Source organism: Thamnophis sirtalis, unplaced genomic scaffold (assembly GCF_051295495.1).
Source record: "Thamnophis sirtalis isolate CommonGarterSnake01/CBP01778 unplaced genomic scaffold, rThaSir2_p1.2 scaffold_10, whole genome shotgun sequence".
In the NCBI taxonomy this organism is placed as follows: Eukaryota; Metazoa; Chordata; class Lepidosauria; order Squamata; family Natricidae; genus Thamnophis; species Thamnophis sirtalis.
Genome location: NW_028261390.1, coordinates 22,784,631 through 22,806,093, shown reverse-complemented (window position 1 = coordinate 22,806,093; position 21,463 = coordinate 22,784,631). Strand labels below are relative to the sequence as shown.

General features: G+C 37.9%; 1 protein-coding gene and 1 long non-coding RNA gene across 2 annotated transcripts in view; both read left to right on the top strand.

Moving 5' to 3' along the window:
• Positions 1–1,052: 1,052 nt before the first annotated feature.
• Positions 1,053–20,705, top strand: LOC148043806 (uncharacterized). The gene is made up of 3 exons (XR_015697870.1): positions 1,053–1,125; positions 2,423–2,461; positions 20,662–20,705. It is a non-coding gene; the product is annotated as an uncharacterized LOC148043806 (long non-coding RNA).
• LOC148043805 (caspase-6-like) overlaps positions 5,239–21,463 on the top strand; it is a 37,653-nt gene continuing 21,428 nt past the window's right edge. Inside the window, exons 1-5 of the mRNA XM_087724207.1 lie at positions 5,239–5,378; positions 7,673–7,749; positions 9,198–9,373; positions 9,894–10,053; positions 11,332–12,427. Of these exons, the coding sequence (XP_087580333.1) occupies positions 5,263–5,378; positions 7,673–7,749; positions 9,198–9,373; positions 9,894–10,053; positions 11,332–11,567 (765 nt within the window). The 5' untranslated portion in view covers positions 5,239–5,262 and the 3' untranslated portion in view covers positions 11,568–12,427. The remainder of the gene's footprint in view (positions 5,379–7,672; positions 7,750–9,197; positions 9,374–9,893; positions 10,054–11,331; positions 12,428–21,463) is intronic.

Here is a 21,463-nt window from a genome sequence, read left to right as displayed (position 1 = left end):
TTCACTTTTTCTTCTGAATCTCAAATTTGAGGCTTTGAAGGTCAGGCAAGAGGGGAGCTTCTGTTCCTTCTGGGGGAGCCCCTGAATTTGGGGAGGAAACCCCCACCCCCCATAATCCCCCATTGCTCAATCGGGGCCTGGAGGGGGAGGGGAACTGAGGGAGGATATTGGGGGCTCTGAGTTGCTTCTTCGGAACTGGCTCCCCCTTGTGAAAGGGGCTGGAAACCCTCCTTTTGAAGGGATCCATGGACCATATAGACCAAATTTTTAATCAAGACCCCACCCCACCCCCAGTCAATGGTGTCCCGCTTTACCAATGTTAAAATCTGGTCATGTTACCTTAGCGCCTGGAGCTGAAGGGAAGAACTCTTTATTATATAAAGGACTGGCTTGGGTTTCTTAATGGCCCATTGACAAAGTTTCTCCCTTTTCACATCCAGAGAAATATTCTGCCTTTTCAATATTTCCTAGGATATTTCATTTTTCTGGGAGAGAGCTGGGTGATAACTTCCTACAATACAATTTAAAATAAAATTGGAATAAAAAACAATCTAAAATGGAATTGGAATAGAATAGAATACAATAATTTAAGATACAGATAAAATATGATAAAATTATATTTCGGTGTCACCCCTGCAATCTACCCCAATCAGTCCCACGCAAATCTTGAATGGATTTGTGGATAAATCCTTCACTTTGCCAGCTTTAAAACCACAAGGAGGTACTTGTGGAAAACCTGCTAGCTCTTTGGGGATCTTGAGTCGGTGTCCTCAGACAGATACTCCTTTGCTTCTTCATTATAGGGAGCGGCAAGGCGTGTTTATTACTCTCCGCAAACCTCCGGCCTCGCTGAGTTTCTCCCACGCCTCCCAGGCCAAAGCAGAGGGCCAAGCCTGTCCTTGGAGGACTGAGACCATCGCTCAGCCCGCCCAGCCGTGATAAGAGCAAGCAGGGAGAGTTGAGGAGAAGGAGGCGCCCCTTTCGCAGGGGAGGAGAAGAGGGCGGGCGGGCGGGGGACTGGGGGTAATAACACCGCCGGGAGGGTGAGGGAGACTGTCTGAAGGCAGTGCGGGAACCGAAGCGCAGCCATGGCAAGCGCCAAGGAGCGTGGCACCAAGTCCTCAGGTAGGCGCAGAAAAGGGCTGCAGCAGCCGCTCCGGGCGGAAAGAATTTTGAACCGAAGGGGCTGGAGGCTTCGGCGGCAGGAAGGCTCATCTGCGGCTTGGTAGAGCTCAGGGGCCACTCTCGCTCCGGCTGGGCACCCTAAAACGGCTGGCCGGCGGCGACAGACGGGTTTTCCCAGCCACGCGTGGGTGGATGCCTTCGGTTGAAACGGCACCCCGGGCTACAAGCTTGGGGAGACGGGGCACGTCCCAAGGCATCTCAACACGTGGCTTTCCTTTCAGGGAAGCAATAAGGGCACGCAAGGTTTGTATTCACACGGCACGCTTAACCTGGCGACTGAGCCACTCCGTGGCACAAGTCCTTGAACCCTTCGTGGTCTGAGCTGGGTTTGCTCAGGGTGCCACGCAACCCCCGAACCGAAATTGAAAGGAATGAAGTGCAGGTCGGGCAAGGGCAGCTGCTAGGTCTTTACTCCAACTTGGTGGGAAGAGTTGTACGAAGACACAGAGAGACAGCCACGGAGTAAGTACTTTAGGAGAGATCGGGATGAAGGGAGCCTTAGTTTCAAAGCGCCTCCTGTAGACTTTTCCCTGTAAACTTTAAGTGTGAGAAAAGCAGTCTTAAATCACTTTTTAGTGCTATTATAACTTTGAACTGTCACTAAATGAACTGTAGTAAGTCGAGGACTACCTGTACCTTATGCTTGTAATAACATCTTAAATTGTAATTAATATTGACACAATATTTATTTCTCCTTATTACCAATGCATTAAGTTACACAAACACTAGGCTATCAATAGTTACATAATATTGCATAAATATCATTATATCTGAACAATATACAGTAATGTTTCAAGATTTGTAATAATACAGATTTATAACTATATAATATTTAGAATAAATGTACAATTTATATTACAATCATACACTTAGCCCTTGGCTTTATGACCAGTCAGTATTTATTATGTTTCTAGTTCTGATTTGAAATACCATGATTAAGGTTCATAATTAAGAATACAATATTAAATCCATGTGTAAGAATGTACAAAAGCAGCAATGCTTTTCTTTCTTGCTTGTCAATCTTCATAAGAACATTAAGAAGAAGACTGAAAAAACCTTTGGATAAAAAACTTTAAGTGATTAACTTGTGTTTAAAAACTCATTTGCTGATTATATTGTAATATATTGCAATATGCCTCAGTTATGAAATACATTGAATTATGCCTTTTTTTCTTTTGCAATTGAATTTGAACATGGTTTATAAGAGACATACTCATTGTATTGTTTTCTACTGTAGAAATCCAGGTGGACAGCAAGAACATACTACAAAGCAAAGGTAAGGTACCTAGCATTTTTTTAAAATCTAATTGACAATTAAAACTTTCTAAATCGCAAAGTAATAGGAAAAAAAGCAAAAGATTGAAACCACCCCTAAATTATGATGAATTTTTATGTTTACATGTTACGGTCATGGTGATCCTCTGAATTCAGTAACTGTTGCGGTCCAACAGAACACAAAAATTAGCATCAGGAAAGATTCCTTCACCACTGATGTTTTGGATGTCACAGATACTCACAAATGGGCTTACTAGGCTGAAATTTCTCTCTGAATTTTCTGCTTTTAATTTATTTTCTCCTTAGAGCAGACTTGGACTTGGACTTAATCTTCGTAAACGTCAACGTCCACAAGGCAGTGACCGTTGCATTGTGAAGGCCAAAGGCAGAACGTCACGGATTACAGAGTTGTTTATCCATGTGTTGTCCTGCCATTGGATTCTCAGCTTGTTTCACGGTTCCGTCGCCACGGGAACCAACACTCCCCATTTATCCGGGCTTGTGACCGGTTATGGTTTCCCATAGGCTGGGTCCTTAGAGCAGAGGTGTTAAACTCGATTTCATTGAGGGCTGCATCAGGGTTGTGTTTGACCTCGGGGGGGGTGTGTGTCTGGGGGAGGCGTGGCCAAGCTCAACATCACTTGTGCTGGACTCCTGTGGCAGCCCGAGTGCTCTGCCAGTGAAACGGTCTCCCAATCTCCGTTTTCAGCTGCAATGGCCTCCTGCAACCCTCTGCCAGCTAGCATTTTTGCTGGCAGAGGTACAGCGGGCCGGTCCTTCACTGTTTCCAGGGTGGCCCCACGGGCCAAATCTAAATTTGTGTCCTTATTTTTTTCATAATTTACATTTTTTATTTTATGAATTTTCTAAAATAAGTTTCCCTAAGAAAATATGCATTTTCAATGAAAACATACAGTTTCCCTGAAAATAATGGAAGACCTCCCTGGATAATAAGCCCAATCAGACTTTTGAGCGCATGTGCTAAAATAAGCCCTTCCTGAAAATATTGCAACACAGCAGCAGCCATGAGGTGACCACGCTCACCGCCTCCCGCACCTCAAAAATAATAAGACCTCCCTGAAAATAAGGCCAAGTGCTTATTTCGTGGGTCAAAAGAAAATAAGACCCAATCTTATTTTTGGAGAAACATGGGCATTTAAAGTATATTTTAAAAATATGGTTAGCAAGTAAATGTATTAAATACACTTGCACATTTTTTATCATGTGGAAGTTAAATTATTTTGATTTATTTATGTTTCAATTGTTTTCTATTTACAGATGAACAGCAGAACATCACTGAAAAAGACGCCCTCGGTGAAAGGTAATCTTTTCTGAGTCAGATTTTGCAGTGTTTTTTTGTCTTACAACATCATAGTTATTTATCTTGTATGGCTCTATTCCAAGAAGCTTACAATGAAAATAACCATTTTAGCTAATCTACCTAGATAATTGATTTTGTAACCAAATCAGATTCCTTTTAAAATTACAGCTATCCATTGGAGTTTCACTTTTCCCCCCATTGGATACAAGTATTTTGATTTTTGAGTACTTGAAATTGATTTGCTAATGCAACTCCCAAAGTGAGACTTTATAAAAACTTTGAAATCAAATCAGATGTCTGAAGCCAAACAGAAAAGGTGTTTTACCTGTATTCTTAATTTCTTTTTCATTTCCTTCACATATGCTTTGTTCTTGAATTATTCCTAAATTTATTGAAAAAAAATCATCATAGCCAGAAATTTCCAAGTTAAATTGTACACTTGGCGCTAGCTGTTGATTGGAAAAAATTGTGTCACTTTAAGGCTATGGTTCTTGCAGTGTTATTTACATATTAAATACAATAGAGGAATAGTGATAAATACCAGTGAGCAATAAACAAGTCAGAGAAAATAGAATTTGTACATTATTCAATAAAGATAATAATAAAAAACCATGTAAATCTTCAGAGTAAGGAAACTGTCTGTAATTCATTGCCAAATAAGGACAGAGAAAGAGTCAATATGAGGTACTGGTTAAGGTATTGGACCAAGATAATACAGATTAATATTCAAATCCATCCTTAACCACCTTAAATTTGATCGATACCTTTGTGCCACAGACTCAGTGAATGAATGTGGATAGAATACAAAACTGAATGCCCTTATTGAAAGTGTATTTAAATTATTTGAACACATAAACAGAATGAACCAAAATCAAATCACTAAACAAATACACAAAGGAAATCATAAAAAGACTAAGAAAACCATGGTTGCATGGAGTTACGATCCTAAAAAGAAGCGATTGGCAAAGTTAAAGAGCAAAAGGCTACATGTGAAACAAAGTAAGAACATGGTAGAAAGAAGCATAGTTTCCAAGGACAGAAAGGTATGAAAAGTTATAATGAATTGTGTGGATATGATGTAGTTTTAACTGTAGTACTTTTTGTTTTCTTTAATTTCATTGGCTTAATATTCCATTTGCCTTTTTGTACTCTGTATAATACTGCTTATCCTAAATGGGAATAGTATGATTAGTAGGTAGGTAAGTAGGTAGGTACGTAGGTAGGTAGGTAGGTAGGTAGGTAGGTAGGTAGGTGGATACCAAAAATGTACCTATACCGGTGAAGGATATCCTTCTTATAATCAAATTAAATTATATAAGATTTGCACTAATTGTACAGTTCTTTGACTCCTAACCACTGACATGCTTAAACATACAGTGGTGTTTATATGAACGACAAAGACCTAAGTTTATAAAACTGGGCTACCTTTTTTTTTTTTTTTTTGCAGGACCAGCCTATTTGATCCATCTGTGGAATACAAAATGAAACACAAGAGAAGAGGACTTGCTTTGATCTTCAATCATGAGAGGTTTTTCTGGCAATTAAAGTTACGAGACAGAGATGGTACTTATGCTGACCGAGATAATCTGATCCACAGGTAAAGAAATCATTGTTGTTTGGTGTATTTTCTTTTACATTGAAGAAGACAAATCCAATGACTTTTCAAAAACTACTTCCTTTTTTTAAGAAATTGTGTGTGAGGGGAGAAAGTATACCATGTATGCTGAGGTAGCTCAGACTTTCAGATTTTTAGGATATAGGTAAAGAATTTTGCAAGTTTTATAACAGGAATGGCTTTGACATCAATCAGGATAGTTGTTCTTTGGCTGATTTGCAACAGATTTCTGATTCTCAGTTATTCAATAAATTAAGTCCCATCCCTTTAATTACCAGCAAAATAACTTCTGTTGCTTCAATTAATATACTTACCGAAATAAATGGCAATCCTAAACTGAAGGTGACTTTTTCCATCGCAAAGCAAGATCAGACAGAAAAGCCTCATCTGTACAGATAGTCCTTGGCTTACAACCATTCGTTTAATGACCGTTTGAAGTTACAACAGCACTGAAAAAAGTTACACGACATTTTTTCACATGTATGAGCATTATCTCATCTCCATGGTCCTGTGATCAAAATTTGAATGTTTGGCATATTTATGACAGTTGAATTGTTCCCGCGGTCACCTGTTGTGACCTTCTGACAAACAAAGTCAGTAGGGAAGCCAGACTCACTTAACAACCGTCTTACTAACTTAAGAGTGCAGCAATTCATTTAACAACTGTGACAAGAAAGTTCATAAAACTTTGGGCAAAACGTACTTAATGACTATTTTGCTTAGCCATGAAAATTTTGGGCTTGATATTGATTGTAAATTGAGAACTACTTGTATCCTTTACTACAATTTTTCTCAAACTTGTTAACATTAAAATGTGTGAATTTCAACACTCAGAATTCCCCAGATAACGGGTTGGGCTGGGGAATTCTGGGAGTTGAAATCCAGATTTTAAAGTTAGCACCATTAAAAAAATACTGTTTTCGTATATCCTCTTTCATTCATACACTGAAAGTTGAGGGAAAGTTCGCAGGAAAATGGTCCCCAGAATGGAACAACTTTGAGCTCAGGTCAGTTCTGGAACTCAGGATGGTTAGAGTTTGTTTCAGAGTTTTCATCTGCAGAATCAACCCTATGTTCGCATCTGACACAACCCAGCTGTGGGGTTTTTTTTTAACTTGGACTCTATTGCTCATGGCAATATATCTCTATATAAAAACAGTTGTGTGTGTGTTTGTTCCAGCATAACTCTGGAATGCCTCGAGCAATTTCAACCAAAATTGGTACACAGATGACTTACCCTCTGGAGAAAAACACTGGGGCATAGACACCCCTAACACCCCTCAGGATGTGTGCTCTGTTAAGATACAGACTGTTGTGTCATACTGGCTTCTACTGTACAGTGCAGTGGAATTGCCATAGTAACGACTTCACAGTACTCCACAAGAGGGCTCCCTCTGGTAAGGAGGAAAATCCAACATTAGAAATTACATTTGGTCCGGACATTTTCCCCCTATAAATAAGTACCCGGACAATGCCGGGTTATCAGCATGTCTTAAATAGATTAAAAATGGCCTATGGAACACAGCCAACTTCTCTTTCTGTGACTTCACATTCTAAGGATAATGGAGCAATGGAGGAGAAATGAAGCAGAAACAGTATGTCCTTATAAAGAATGGCTTTTGCAATGTAGGATTACTACAAAATGTTGAAGGAATCTCAAACATACCTCTGATTTACAGTATTGTAGGCTGATGCTAAATATCTATATGAATGCTATTTATTTTATTAGAACAGTGTGAATAGTTGTGCAATTTCATTATTGGTTGTATAACTTATAAATCAGGACATGAGCAGAAGTTGTGTCTTTATTCCTGCTCAATGTTTCAGAAGCTCGCGTGCTGAGATATTAGGCGGGTGAATAAGGCAATGAAAGACACAACTTGTAGAATTCTTTTCACAAAATATTATTCTAATCCTAACTACTAACTATGTCAAGAAGTACAGATTTTAAAAGTTGGGTTTTTTTTAAAGGTTACAGAGAGAATATTACTGATATTAAGTATTGTATCTTCTTAATATAGTTAAGTGTGTTTTAGTTGCATTTATATTTTAATTTGAAACCCAATCTGATTCGGTGGACTGAAAAGGTAGATTCCTCTTTTTTTCTGGACTACTCCTAGCATAAGAATGTGGAAAGTGATGTTTCGGTAAATTTCTAAAACTGACTGGTTAGATAATGTTGCATCCTCCCAGAGATCTAAATATTAATATGTGGTTATTAATATGTGGTTACATGAACATGATCCTAGAGTGAAATATTGTTCTGTTTAAAATAGCTTGACTGAACTTGGATTTGAAGTGAGATGTTTTGATGACCTTAGAAAAAAAGAAATAAAGGAAAAAATTTCTAATGGTAGGTAAAGTAAGTTTATTTGCTGTAGATGCTTGGCTAGCAGTTATATTTTATTGGTAAAACATTTAATATTAATGTTCCCAGTGAAGAAAATAATTCTGGTTAAGATTTAATTTATTGAACTGTTGGAGAGCCATCCAGAGAGAAAGATCTGTCTACTTGCTGTTTTTTTTCCCCTCCCAGGCCTGGTCTGTTAAAGCTATTCACATTCCTTCAATCATGTTTGTTATTAACTATTGAATTACCGTATTTTTCAGAGTATAAGATGCACCTTTTCCTTCAAAAGAGTGTGAAAATCCGGGTGCGTCTTATACACAGAATACAGCATTTTTGGCCTCCGAAACCCCCTTTGCAAAAACCGCCGTGCATAGCCTTTAGGAGGCTTCCAGAGTGCTCCTGCGGGCTGGGGAGAGCAAAAATAGTGAAAAACTACCATTTTTTGCTTGTTTCCCCCCCTCCCTCCGGCCACCAGGAGCACTCTATAAGCCTCCTGAAGGCTATGCACGCCCTTTTTGACAAAAAAGGGCCCATTTTCGGGAGGTTTGCAGTTTGCAAAAACTTCTTTTTAAAAAATTTGCCTCTTCAAAATCTTGGTGCGTCTATCGGGTATACCTTATACTCCAAAAAATATGGTATATGTTTATGCTGATAAGTCTGTGTTGACATTTTAAGTTTTTATAAAAAAATGTTGTTTTTACATTGTGATTTTTTCATTTTTAAAACTTAAAAATTAACAATTTTATAGCTAATTTAGTTTAGGGGTAGGTATGCAAAATTCACCAGTTGAGAAACAGAATGTTCTGGAAAATTCGAGAGCATTCTGTTCGTCTTCCAAATCACCTTGAATCTTCTCCAGATTATGCTATTCCAATAATTCAGTGGTTTATGGAAGTAAATTATGTTAAACTGAAAATAATTTGAACTGTTTTGGTCACATTGCAATCAAAATAGGTCTGTTTTGCGTGGAATGACATGACTGGATCGCTGTAGATCACCAACAGTTCAGAGAATTTACTTTGGGAAACTGGCCCGGAACAAGGTAGTAGGGGGAAATTCAGCATATTTGTTTTCTGAAGGGTTTCATTTCCCATTTTCCCATTTCTGATTTTTAGAAAATAAGGTGGAAAATAAGCATTTAAGATGTCTTTGCCGTTATCTGCTACAGGAAGCAGAAAAACCACCAGAGACTGTAAGGTCTCAAAAGTAAGCAATCATGGCATCTGATGAGATGGTTTTAATGATGCAGTAGGTAATGGAGTATTGATTGATTTTTGAATTTCTAAATCCAGCTCGGAATAAAAGTAACTATTTGTTTAGAATGTTGGAGAACTGGATTGGTTTGATTTATGTTGAAAGAAAGCTAAAGAAAGTTTATACCTCACTGTTTTATATCCACCAATATAAAAGTAATTTCTCTGTGGAGATAAATTGTGTCATTATTTTTGTAGCATCCAAAGAGCAGCATGACGATGCCGATTGCTTTATGTGCATTTTCCTGAGCCATGGAGAAGATAACCAAGTTTACGCTTATGATGATAAAATAGAGATACAGGAGCTGACCAAAATGTTCAGAGGTGATGAATGCCGTAGTCTGATAGGAAAGCCAAAAATATTCATAATTCAGGTGAGATGGGTTCATAATATAGGATTAAAATCAATCATCTTGAAAAAGAAAAATTAAGACTGCCATATATTAAAAGCATCACTTTAAAATGCAAAAAAAATGCAAACATAAAGTGTAACATTTGGTGCATTTAGTCAAAACGTGATATACTTCCATATATTTACACCTATATATCCTAAGGAACTTCCCTGCGGATTTACCATCTATGTGTGTAAAAATTTGTGTCTATGACTGGCAATTTGTAGTGGGAAAATGGGTGGGTGGCAGAAGTGCCAGAATCACCTTAAATTGTGTTTATGTTAAATAAGACATAAACACAATTTAAAGTGATTCTGGCACTTCTTGTGTAAGAATAGACTTTACCTTAAAGAAAATCTAGATCACCACTAGATCTATAGCAGGGCATAAATAAAGGCATTATATATTCAACTTTTCCGTATCTGCAATGGAAGGTTGATATTTCAGAAGTGATTCCAGATGTGGGATTTCATTTCTAGCAGTTTTTTATCTCCAATTTTAGGCATGCAGAGGAGATAAACATGATGATGCGGTCTTTCCTAATGATCCGGTTGGTAGCGTTACAGACCGATCACTTGTCAATGAAACCGAAGTTGATGCTGCTGCAGTTTATTCTTTACCTGCTGGTGCTGATTTCCTCATGTGTTATTCTGTGGCAGAAGGTAAAAAAAATATGTTATCCTAGAACAGGGCTGTCAAACTCAGCGGCCCATGGACCGGATGCGTCACGTGCTGGCCACACCCACCCCATTTTAGTAAAAGGGAAAAGTCGCGATACGTCATCACACACCCCTGTCCTAGAAGAATTTTTTTTTTTATCCTCACCGTCAAGCAAGTAATAGTTTCTTAAAAGCTGTTTTGATGTTTTATTTATTGGTTATTCATGCTATACGTTGAATAGCTACTGACAATCAAGACCTTTTGTATTTAAAATAAAAGCTAATATAAACAAAACTCACTAAAACTAATCAGTAAATAAAAAATGGCAGATAGAAATTGAATCTGCAAGAAGTGGTAGCGCACTTACCATTATGTAAATCACAACTGGAACTTCTTTCCCATCAGGGTGGTGTCAGCTTTCCATATTTCCATCACAGCAGAGCAAATATTAACTATCCTTGTCTACATAGCAAACTAAATACCTACAAGAAATTAAACTTTAGGGATTTATTTTTATTAAATTTATACGCCCGCCTGTTTTACCTAGACAAAACTCTAGGGGGCAAACAACCAAATAATGTAATATAGCTGTAATGTAAGGTTTCCATGCAATGTAAAGAGCCAGCTTCCTAATACTTCCTTGTTGCATGTGCTTGCAATGTGTGTAGAAATATGACTGTTTGGCCCATACTCTATTTATGAATGCAACTTAGATGATAATATTTAAATGACAAATTCATGAATGACTTATACCAGCTAGGATCGCACATCAAAATAGGCTAAAATGGTGTTATTAATTTGTGGTTTGGCCCGCCCAAATGAATCCAGCTATAGTAAGGTTTCTTCAGCTCCCAGTCTTTTTTAACTTCACTTTAGAGAATGCCATTGGGAACACTTTCTCTTAATGCCGTTTATCAGTTTCCCTATTCAGTGTGATAAAGGCCACCATGAAAACAATTGGACTTCACTAGATGCAGTATTTATTAGTAAAATAGAGCAGAAATGGATCAGCTAGTACTACTTATATAAACATAGTTAATAAAGGGGAAACGTTAGATGTTTGGGACAGGTAAAAAAATCCTCAATTTTTTTTTGCCAAGCAAAAATACTAGAAATGTAACAAAAATGTCAGATTACTGGCACATTGAAAAAAGCTAAAAAAATGAAAACTTTTCCCCCCGAACATTTTTTTGGTTACTTAGTAAAATACAGATTGAAAACTAAAGCTAATTTCTTGACTCAGTAATGTAATCCTTTCTCCCCCCTCCCTCTTCCAATAGGTTTCTATTCCCACCGGGAGACTTTATATGGTTCTTGGTATATTCAAGATCTGTGTGAGATGATACAAAAGCATGGTACTTCCCTGGAATTCACAGAATTACTGATGCTTGTTAACAGGAAGGTATCATATCGCAGGGTAGATAAATGCAATGATATTACTGCTATAGGGAAAAAGCAGATCCCTTGCTTTTCTTCAATGTTAACTAAAAAACTGTACTTTTACCCCAAATCATAGCAGCATGGTGGAGTAATTATTATTTTTGGCTACATAGGTTGTGGGAAGCGGTGGTGTGCTTTGCAGGAATCAAAACATAAAGAATACCGTACTGTTAAAATAGATCAATTTTATATCCACTTATCTAAAATATGCTGCATTAAACTCAATGAGAGTTGATTCTGAATAGACATATAGAATTGTACCGATAATTTAAAATGTGTGTTTAGTTAGTATATAGTCTATTACTTAAACTCAGATCTTCAGGAAATGGTTAATTAAAATCATTAGATGAGCAGATCCATGCAATAAAAATCACAGACAACAATTGCAGACTCAAAATGGCAAACAGAAATACAAATTCTGCATTAAAAATTGAAAAAAAACAACTGTGAAGTGTAACAACCCAGTCAGAAATACTTTTTATACAGTCTTTGAACTAGTTAGCTACTCTGCTATGCTCAGGGAGTTTTAAAAATAGGTTCAGACTTGACATTGGGATACTAAAGGAAGAGTTAAACAAACTTTATCTGTCTTTAGGTTTTACATTTCATATTGGATGTTATAATGGATATTTTGTACTAATGGCTAAATTTTTATACTTTTATTTCAACATAGATAGTAATTGTCTTGTGAGAATCATTTTTTTAATCTGTTTGTACTGCGTAAATGTTCCTCACCCACTTTAATATTTTGGGAAAATGAATTATGCGACCAATATGAAATTGTGATTCCTTCAGTTTTAGCAGCTCCTGCTAACTTGTGGATTACTGCAACTTAACTGAAACATTTACATTATTTTCCATGCAAACCAGATTTATTGTTATTATTTGAGAAAGGTTAATGTGTGCCTGTGAAACCTGTTTTCATAAATCATTCAGGTGCTATGTATGCTACATATGTAACTTATTACAGCATTGAGATATCTTACTACAGAAGAAGCGATTTTTACATGGAAGGAAATGGGAACAGGGATAGCAGGACTTTTGTTTGATGCAGCCTATTTTTCTTTAAAGCATTAGTGTCCCCAGATAATCGAATAAGGGCTGATATGTCTTTGTATTATTAATTAATTCTAATTAATTCTAATTAAAAAAGAAGAACAACTGAAGAGACTAAGATAATCACTCCTTCCTGCACCACATCCACAAGATACATAAACTGCATTACTGTAGGCAGATGCTACATTATAATAAACAGCAGGTGATTTTTCAGACTTGCAGAATCTGAAGCATTGGAATCTTTACTGATCAACTCTGAACAATTTGCAGAACTTTTGAAACAAACACCCTCCAACTGCTCTCAAAGGAAAAGTTAAGGATACTTAGCATAACACTTCAAAGCCTTGTGCACGTATGTACATATGTTTCAAATTTCAAGCAGTCGCAAGCGATTTTTGTTTGTATGTATCACCTTAAGAACCTCCTTAGTAAGTACAAAGTACGCATAGAATGCCATGGCACTTCCGTAAGTGATAAAGTAAGTAACAGGTTCCTTAATGTCCCATGAGTAGACCCACCAGGTGAGCCAAGCCAGGGCTCCCCCCTGAGTAGACATTAAGGCCAAACCAATCCAAAGTCTTTCCATCAATATCTGCTGCAATTCTAGCCTTCATCTAGGAACAAAAAAAAGCTACGTTACATTCCACAGTGTTCAATTATGCTCCTCTCAAATGTAGTATTTAGAACTGCTGTATTCAAACTGATACTCCCAACTGGAATCTGAAGTTCATCCAAGTACATTCGAATGGTTTCTTAAGCATAAAGCTTCACATATAAATTCAATTCTAATACCAAGAGCAACTACTTCAGAACATGACCTGTGATCCAACTTTGTTTTTTCTAGATACTCTTGGATAGACATCCGAGGACTGGTTTAGAATAATGCTATTCTCTGTAGATCTCAATTAGAAAAATGCAGCTATTAGTTAAGATAGATAACTTTTCTTTTATTGTGGGCACACTGGCACACATTAAAAATTAAACTCTCTGGCGAGAAACAGAGAAAGAGAAACTTAAAACACCTGCTTTGAGGCGACGTGGCATGGTGAGAACTACTAGGGAGGGGCTGTTGCACAGGTTGTTTGTCTTTGTCCCTCTGTAACTGGAAGAAAGGTGGAATTTTCTTTTTTGTTGGAGCGGAACTGGAACATTTAAACTGGACTAAAACTGATATATAAGAAGAAATAGTGGGTTTTAAATTGTAACGAACTAAGGTATAAATTTAAAGGGGGAAAGCTGCAAATCGTTAATTGGGAATTATGGAACGTTGGGAACTGGAAGGAATATGTGAGATGAGAAATATGCGGGAATCATTAAAGCTGAAAAGACAGAAAAAGTATTAGCAATAGCAATATAGCAATAGCAGTAGACTTATATACCGCTTCATAGGCCTTTCAGGCCTCTCTAAGCGGTTTACAGAGAGTCAGCATATTGCCCCCAACAATCTGGGTTCTCATTAGAAGGGAAAACAAAAACAAAACAGATAAATAACATCATGGGGCTTGGTAGAGTAACAGGAAAAATGGAAAAGGAGGAGCATGTCCTAACAAAGAAAGGAAAAGGGAGTAAGAAAGAAAGGGAAACAATCAGAAAGATACAAAGAAGAAAGAAGAAAGGAAACACACCACGGGGGAAAAGCATAATAATAAAAGGAAAAAAGGGACATAGGGTGAAGAGACAAACGAAAACTTTGATGAGGGCACACCGAATGGCACAGCAAAAAGGGATAAAAAAGATTTGGAAGGGAGGATACAGAAAGGGTAAGAAGAAAAAGAAGAAGTAGTTTAGAGACTGGGATAAAAGGCTCACTAGAAAGAAGTGGAAAGGATAAGGAAAGAAAAAGTTGATAGGAGAGAGGAAGAAGGGAATTATATATATATAGATAACATTAGCAATGATATTTACAGGAAATAAGTGTGGTTAACAGAACTGGTAGGTTTTTTCCTCTTAAGTGGAGAAGATATCTGTGACGCAGGGATTGTTATTTTAGATAACAGTTAAAAAATTAGCAAATAAGGTTGTAATAAATAAAGATGGCAATAGAAAGATAACCAAATACAAATTAACATATTTGAGTTGGTTGGTATTTATGTGTAGAAAATAAGGGTGAGGTACATTACCAGTTGTATTTTATGCAGTGACTGAATTGAATTGAATAATAGGTATAACGCAGTAAAGATTTCAACCAAAAGAAAATTAATGAGAGAGTTAAAAATTTGGGGTGCTTAATGACATATAACTATGTAAAATTAGTATACGTTTAGCGGGAAACCTGAATCCACCTCACACTTTGTCCAAAAAATAGGCTTTTTTGGAGGGTAGGGGGAGATCAAATAATGGGATTTTGAAATACATATACCACTAAAAAGAGGATGTAGGTAAAATTATAAATATGAAAGATGTTTATTGGAATGTAGTTATCAATACCAGCCAATATTAAATGAAGTGTGCTCTGATGCTGGAATACACCATGCAAATTAATTGGAGAGAGTGGAAAGGAGAAAGGTAGAGGCAAGAAGGAAGAGAGGAGAGAGGGAAATAGAAGAGAGAGGAGAAGTAGAACAGAAAGAAGGAGAGGAAAGAGGAGAGAGGAGAAGGGGAGAGGAAGGGGAAGTAGAGAAGAGAGGGATGGCAGAGGGAAGAAAGGAGGTAGGGAGGAGGAGAGGGAGAAAAGAGGATGGCGGTGAAATAGGGTACAATATGGTGTATTGAAAGCAGAAGAGCAAATGATAGCTGTTCTGGGTGGAGGGAATGATATAATAATGGACAATACAAAATAATTTCTGTTCAGATGTAATGGTGTACTTGTGGTTATAGGTATGAAATTAAAATAAAATAAACAACTTTTTAAAAAAAAATGAAAATCTGTTGCCTGCTCTCAAAAGAAAGTATATGTCTACACATTCTCCAACACAACACGTGAACATGCTATGCTACATACATACATATATTAATCACTGACCATTTTGAATATATATTGGAAAGAGGAAGCTTGAGAATTCACAAGGTTGGGACAAGATCCGAGGTGGCGCAGTGGTTAGAGTGCAGTACTGCAGGCTACTTCAGCTGACTGCTAGCTGCAGTTCGGCTGTTCAAATCTTACTGGCTCAAGGTTGACTTAGCCTTCCATCCTTCCAAATAAAGCGGGGGTTTTTGAGAACGGCCGGGAAGGCGGGAAAAATTATGAAAAGTCGTGCCTGTCCCGCCAGATGCGGGACGTCTGGTCACCCTATCTTTGGGGACCTTGAGTCGGTGTCCTCAGACAGATACTTTCTCCCTTCAGTCTACCCCAGCCGCCTTATTTCTTTATTATAGGAAGCGGCAAGGTCTGTTTATTACTATCCGCAAACCTCCGGCCTCGCTCAGTTTCTCCCACGCCTCCCAGGCCAAAGCAGAGGGCCGAGCCTGTCCTTGGAGGACTGAGACCAGCACTCAGCCCGCCCAGCCGTGATAAGAGCAAGCAGGGAGGCTCTGCGACTTGAACTTGGTAGAGCTCAGGGGCCACTCTCGCTCCGACTGGGCACACTAAAACAGCTGGCCGGCGGCGACAGACGGGTTCTCCCCGCCACGCGTGGGTGGATGCCTTCAGTTGAAATGGCACCCTGGGGTACAGGCTTGGGGCATCCCAAGGCATCTCAACATGTGGCTTTCCTTTCAGGGAAGCAATAAGGGCACGCAAGGTTTGAATTCACACGGCACGCTTAACCTTGCGACTGAGCCACTCCATGGCACAAGTTCTTGAACCCTTCGTGGTCTGAGCTGGGTTTGCTCAGGGTGCTACGCAACCCCCGAACCGAAATTGAAAGGAATGAAGTGCAGGTCGGGCAAGGGCAGCTGCTAGGTCTTTACTCCAACTTGGTGGAAAGAGTTGTACGAAGACACAGGCAGACAGCCACAGAGTAAGTACTTTAGGAGAGATTGGGATGAAGGAAGCCTTAGTTTCAAAGCGCCTCCTGTAGCTGGTGTAAAGTGAAATGCAGGGAGAAAAAACAACCCAGCCCTTGGGGACCGGTGGGCTCCATCTTTGCTTGGAATAAAAGATCAGATATTTGGTTCTGCTCTTCGTTGTCTCCTCCGGCTTCTGTTCGCTGAAGGTCCACACCTCCGACTGGCTTGCTGTCCGAGTGGACGCGGGCTACTTTTTTGGCAGGCCACCTTCCTTTGTTCTCGCTCCTCTTCCTGCCTTTCCTTTGTTCCACCTCATTAACATATTTCCAGCGTGGCTGCCGTGTCGCAGTGTTTACTACTCGACCGCACAGTAGCTGCGTGCCTTGTACTATAACTTGTCACTCCCGAGGAGAGGGAGCAGAGTATTTGAGAATGGAGGCTTGGTCGGAAGAGAGCCCCTCCCTCCATTTTAAATCCGAAATTAAATGCTATGATTTGATTGCAGTGCCAACTCAATCATCTCAGTACTAAGAGGAAGCAAATGCCTTTTTAAACAGGAGCAGATCAAGTGTTGGCCCTAGAAAAGCATTCATTCATTACCCCATAGTGACAATAACACTTGTCTAACAAGTGCAAAATCTATAATTATATTCCTGTACATTGTCCAAGCAGAATATTGGTCTAGATCAGGCAATACATACATTTAATTATATATTTTATACGGCCCAAGATGATTCCTGTTCTCTCAGGCAAACCAAAAGGTTGGACAGCCATGCTCTAGAATTATGAAATGGGTGGCTATTGTACCACAATCTAGACACTCGATTGTGGTACAGTATCCACCCATTTCATAATATAAAACACATTGAGTGTTATCAGGGCACCTTGAAATTTTGTCTCTTCCTCTCTGAACTTTGATTCAGTATAGCAGTTCTAATTCATCCTGCTGTAACACAGTTTTCTTTCCCTGGGAATACGGAGGGATATTTCCCAAAATACTACATAGAAAATACAAACACACCTCTCTTTCCTATCTGCTGAATAGGGAGCAAATTCCTCTTGAGTCAAGTGACAGAAAAAGTATCAAAGATATCAGAGAGGCCATCTTAATGTATTTATTGATGAATTTGTACTCCTATCTACTTTCTAGGATTCAGTAAATTAGCCCCCTTTTCCTGCCAATAAACTGGCTACTGAGGCATCAGCCACACAGTTGCTTGCTGTGTTCTTCTCTCTGAGTCAGCAGGAAATTACACTGCCCTAAATCATGCTGTAGTCTCCATAATGCACTTTTACTGTTCTCAAGAAACAGGGCTGGGTTACTATCCAAACAACTTTCACAAGCAAATTCTACGGTTGTGGTTTCCCCGGCTGAAATTCCAGTCCCATCCAACATCCACCATGAGACAAATTTATCATGTTAGCATTCTGGTAACTATGCACGGTCATGTTTTATTTTCTGTCATACGTTGTGTAGTTTCTTTATATGTATGTATGTTAAATACCTGTGTGTTTATATATATGTATATGTACATACATATATCTGTAAGTATGTATGTATATATGTATACATATATACACACACATACATATACACATCATGTATATAAGTATATAAAGCATGTATGCATCAGTGGTGGGATTCAAATAATTTAACAACCGGTTCTCTGTCCTGATGACCAGCTAGGTAGGCGGGGATCAGTGGTCATGTGACTGGGTGGGCATGGCGAACTCTACATCACTCAGGTCGATGGGCGCTTCGCCTTAGCTGTTACAATGTAACAAGGGTTAACTGGAGAGGCAGTTTCTGTAAGCAGGGTAATAAAGATTAGACTAGAAACAACACCAGAATGTTCCCTTCCTGCCTTCTTTACAGGATTAGCTCTGTAAAGTGGGGGGGGGGAACGACAACAAAATGAGATTTCTTCCAACAACCGGTTCTCCCAATTGCTTAGAAAGTTAAGAACCGGTTTTCCTGAATAGGTGTGAACTGGCTGAATCCCACCACTGGTATGTATGTATAAAGCAACTATACAAGTAATCTGCTCAGAATTGAAACCTTGACTGTGTATCATACTTTTCTGGTACAATCTGAGTTGTTTTTTCTAATGTTATGTTCAATTTTAGATGAAAAGGTCAAGTACAGGTAATCCTCGACTTACGGCAACTGAGGCCAACATTTCTGTTGCTAAGAGAAGCATTTGTTAAAATGAATTTTACCCCATTTTACAACCTTTCTTGCCCGAGTGGTTAAGCGAATCAGTGCAATTATTCAGTTAGTAACATGGTTGTTAAATGAATCTGACTTCCCCATAAACTTTGATTGTCAGAAGGTCACAAAATGTGATCACATGATCCTGGGACACTGCAGCTGTCATAAGTATGATTCAGTAGCCAAGTATCTGAATTTCTACCATATGACCATGGGGATCATGCAATGGTCATAAGTGTGAGAAAAGCAGTCTTAAATCACTTTTTGAGTGTTATTCTAATAGATGTAATAACATCTTAAATTATAATTAATATTGACAGAATATTTATTTCCCCTTATTACCAATGCATTAAGTTACACAAACAATAGGCTATCAATAGTTACATAATATTGCATAAATATCATTATATCTGAACAATATACAGTAATGTTTCAAGATTTGTAATAATACAGATTTACAACCATATAAAAATTAGAATAAATGTACAATTTATATTACAATCATACACTTAGCCCTTGGCTTTATGACCAGTCAGTATAGATTTATTATAAGTTTCTAGTTCTGGTTTGAAATACCATGATTCAGGTTCATAATTAAGAATACATATTAAATCCATGCGTAAGAATTACAAAAGCAGCAATGCTTTTCTTTTTTGCTTGTCAATCTTCATAAGAACATTAAGGAGAAGACTGAAAAACCTTTGGAGAAAAAGCTTTAAGTGATTAACTTGTGTTTAAAAACTCATTTGCTGATTATATTGTGATGATATATTGCAATATGCCTCAGTTATGAAATACATTTGGTATATTGCTGTAAATATTGAGTCCTGTCTTTTTTTCTTTTGCAATTGAGTTTGAACATGGTTTATAAGAGAGATGCTCATTGTATTGTTTTCTACTGTAGAAACCATGTGGACAGCAAGAACATACTACAATGCAAAGGTAAGATATCCAGCATTTTTTTTAAAAAAAAAATCTAATTGACAATTAAAACTTTCTAAATTGCAAAGTCATAGGAAAAAAAGCAAAAGATTGAAACCACCCCCAAATTATGATGAATTTTTATGTTTACATGTCACGGTCATGGTCATCCTCTGAATTCAGTAACTGTTGCAGTCCAACTGCACACAAAAATTAGCATCTGGAAAGATTCGTTCACCACTGATGTTTTGGATTGTCACAGATACTCACAAATGGGACTTACTAGGCTGAAATTTCTCTCTGAATTTTCTGCTTTTAATTTATTTTCTCCTTAGAGCAGGGGTGTTAAACTCAATTTCATTGAGGGCTGCATCAGGGTTGTGTTTGACCTAGGGACGGGGGGTGTCTGGGGGAGGCGTGGCCAGCTCAACATCACTTGTGCTGGACTCCTGTGGCAGCCCGACTGCTGTGCCAGTGAAAACGGTCTCCCAATCTCTGTTTTCGGCTGCGATGGCCTCCTGCAACCCTCTGCCAGCTGGCATTTTTGCTGGCAGAGGTACAGCGGGCTGGTTCTTCGCTGTTTCCAGGGTGGTCCCGCGGGCCAGATCTAAGTTTGTGTCCTTATTTTTTTGATCATTTGCATCATTTTATTTTATGGGTTTCCTAAAATAAGTTTCCCTAAGAAAATATGCATTTTCAATGAAAATATACTGTTTCCCTGAAAATAATGGAAGACCTCCCCGGATAATAAGCCCAATCGGACTTTTGAGTGCATGCGCTAAAATAAGCCCTCCCCCCAAATAAGCCCTCTCTGAAAATATTGCAACACAGCAGCAACCATGAGGTGACCACGCTCACCGCCTCCCGCACCTCAAAAATAATAAGACGTCCCTGAAAATAAGGCCAAGTGCTTATTTCGGGGGTTGAAGGAAAATCAGATTCCATCTTATTTTCGGGGAAGCGCGGGTATTTAAAGTATATTTTAAAAATAGGGTTAACAAGTAAATGTATTACCTACACTTGCACATTTTTTTATCACGTGGAAATTAAATTATTTTGATTTATTTATGTTTAAATTGTTTTCTATTTACAGATGAGCAGCACAATGTCACTGAAAAAGACGCCCTTGGTGAAAGGTAATCTTTTCTGAGTCAGATTTTGTAGTGTTTTTTGTCTTACAACTATCATAATTATTTGTGGGTGTTGTATGGCTCTACTTCAAGAAGCTTACAATGAGGCTGACAGATGCAAGAATATAACTTAAAATTAGCTAAATCTGATTACTTTAATTTGTAATAGATATAGCTGAATAATAATTGATATTGATGGTAATGTATATAATGTGGAATTGGCTGATAGATTGAAGAATTCAATTGAAATCTAGCTAACCTAATTGCTCTCTTTGTAACAGATATAGCTGAATAATAATTGATATTGATAGTAATGTATATAATGTGGAGTCGATATGATAAATAACAATTGGATATGAGAAAACATTTTTGGATTATACATAAAGAGTATTAATTACAATAATTATCACTATCATAAAAACTAAATAAAATACATACAATCAAATGTTAATCAATACTGGGAAAATGTTATGATATATGATATAACTAAATATTATGGATGTTCAGCTAAAATAGGATATGAGGATTTGATGTAAATAGAGGACTTTATAAGTAAGTAAATGAAATGTCAGCATGTGTTATGGATTAATTCTTTGGCATAGCTAAGGATGAAGGATGTTTAAATAACTATAGGTAATTAAAACTGGAGGTATAATGATGCTAATATGGTAAACATTTGAGTTAAGATATTTGAATTAATATGAGTTAATGGAAGAGAAGCACCAAAGCATGTTGTAACCAGTTGATATACTTCTTCTTTTTTAT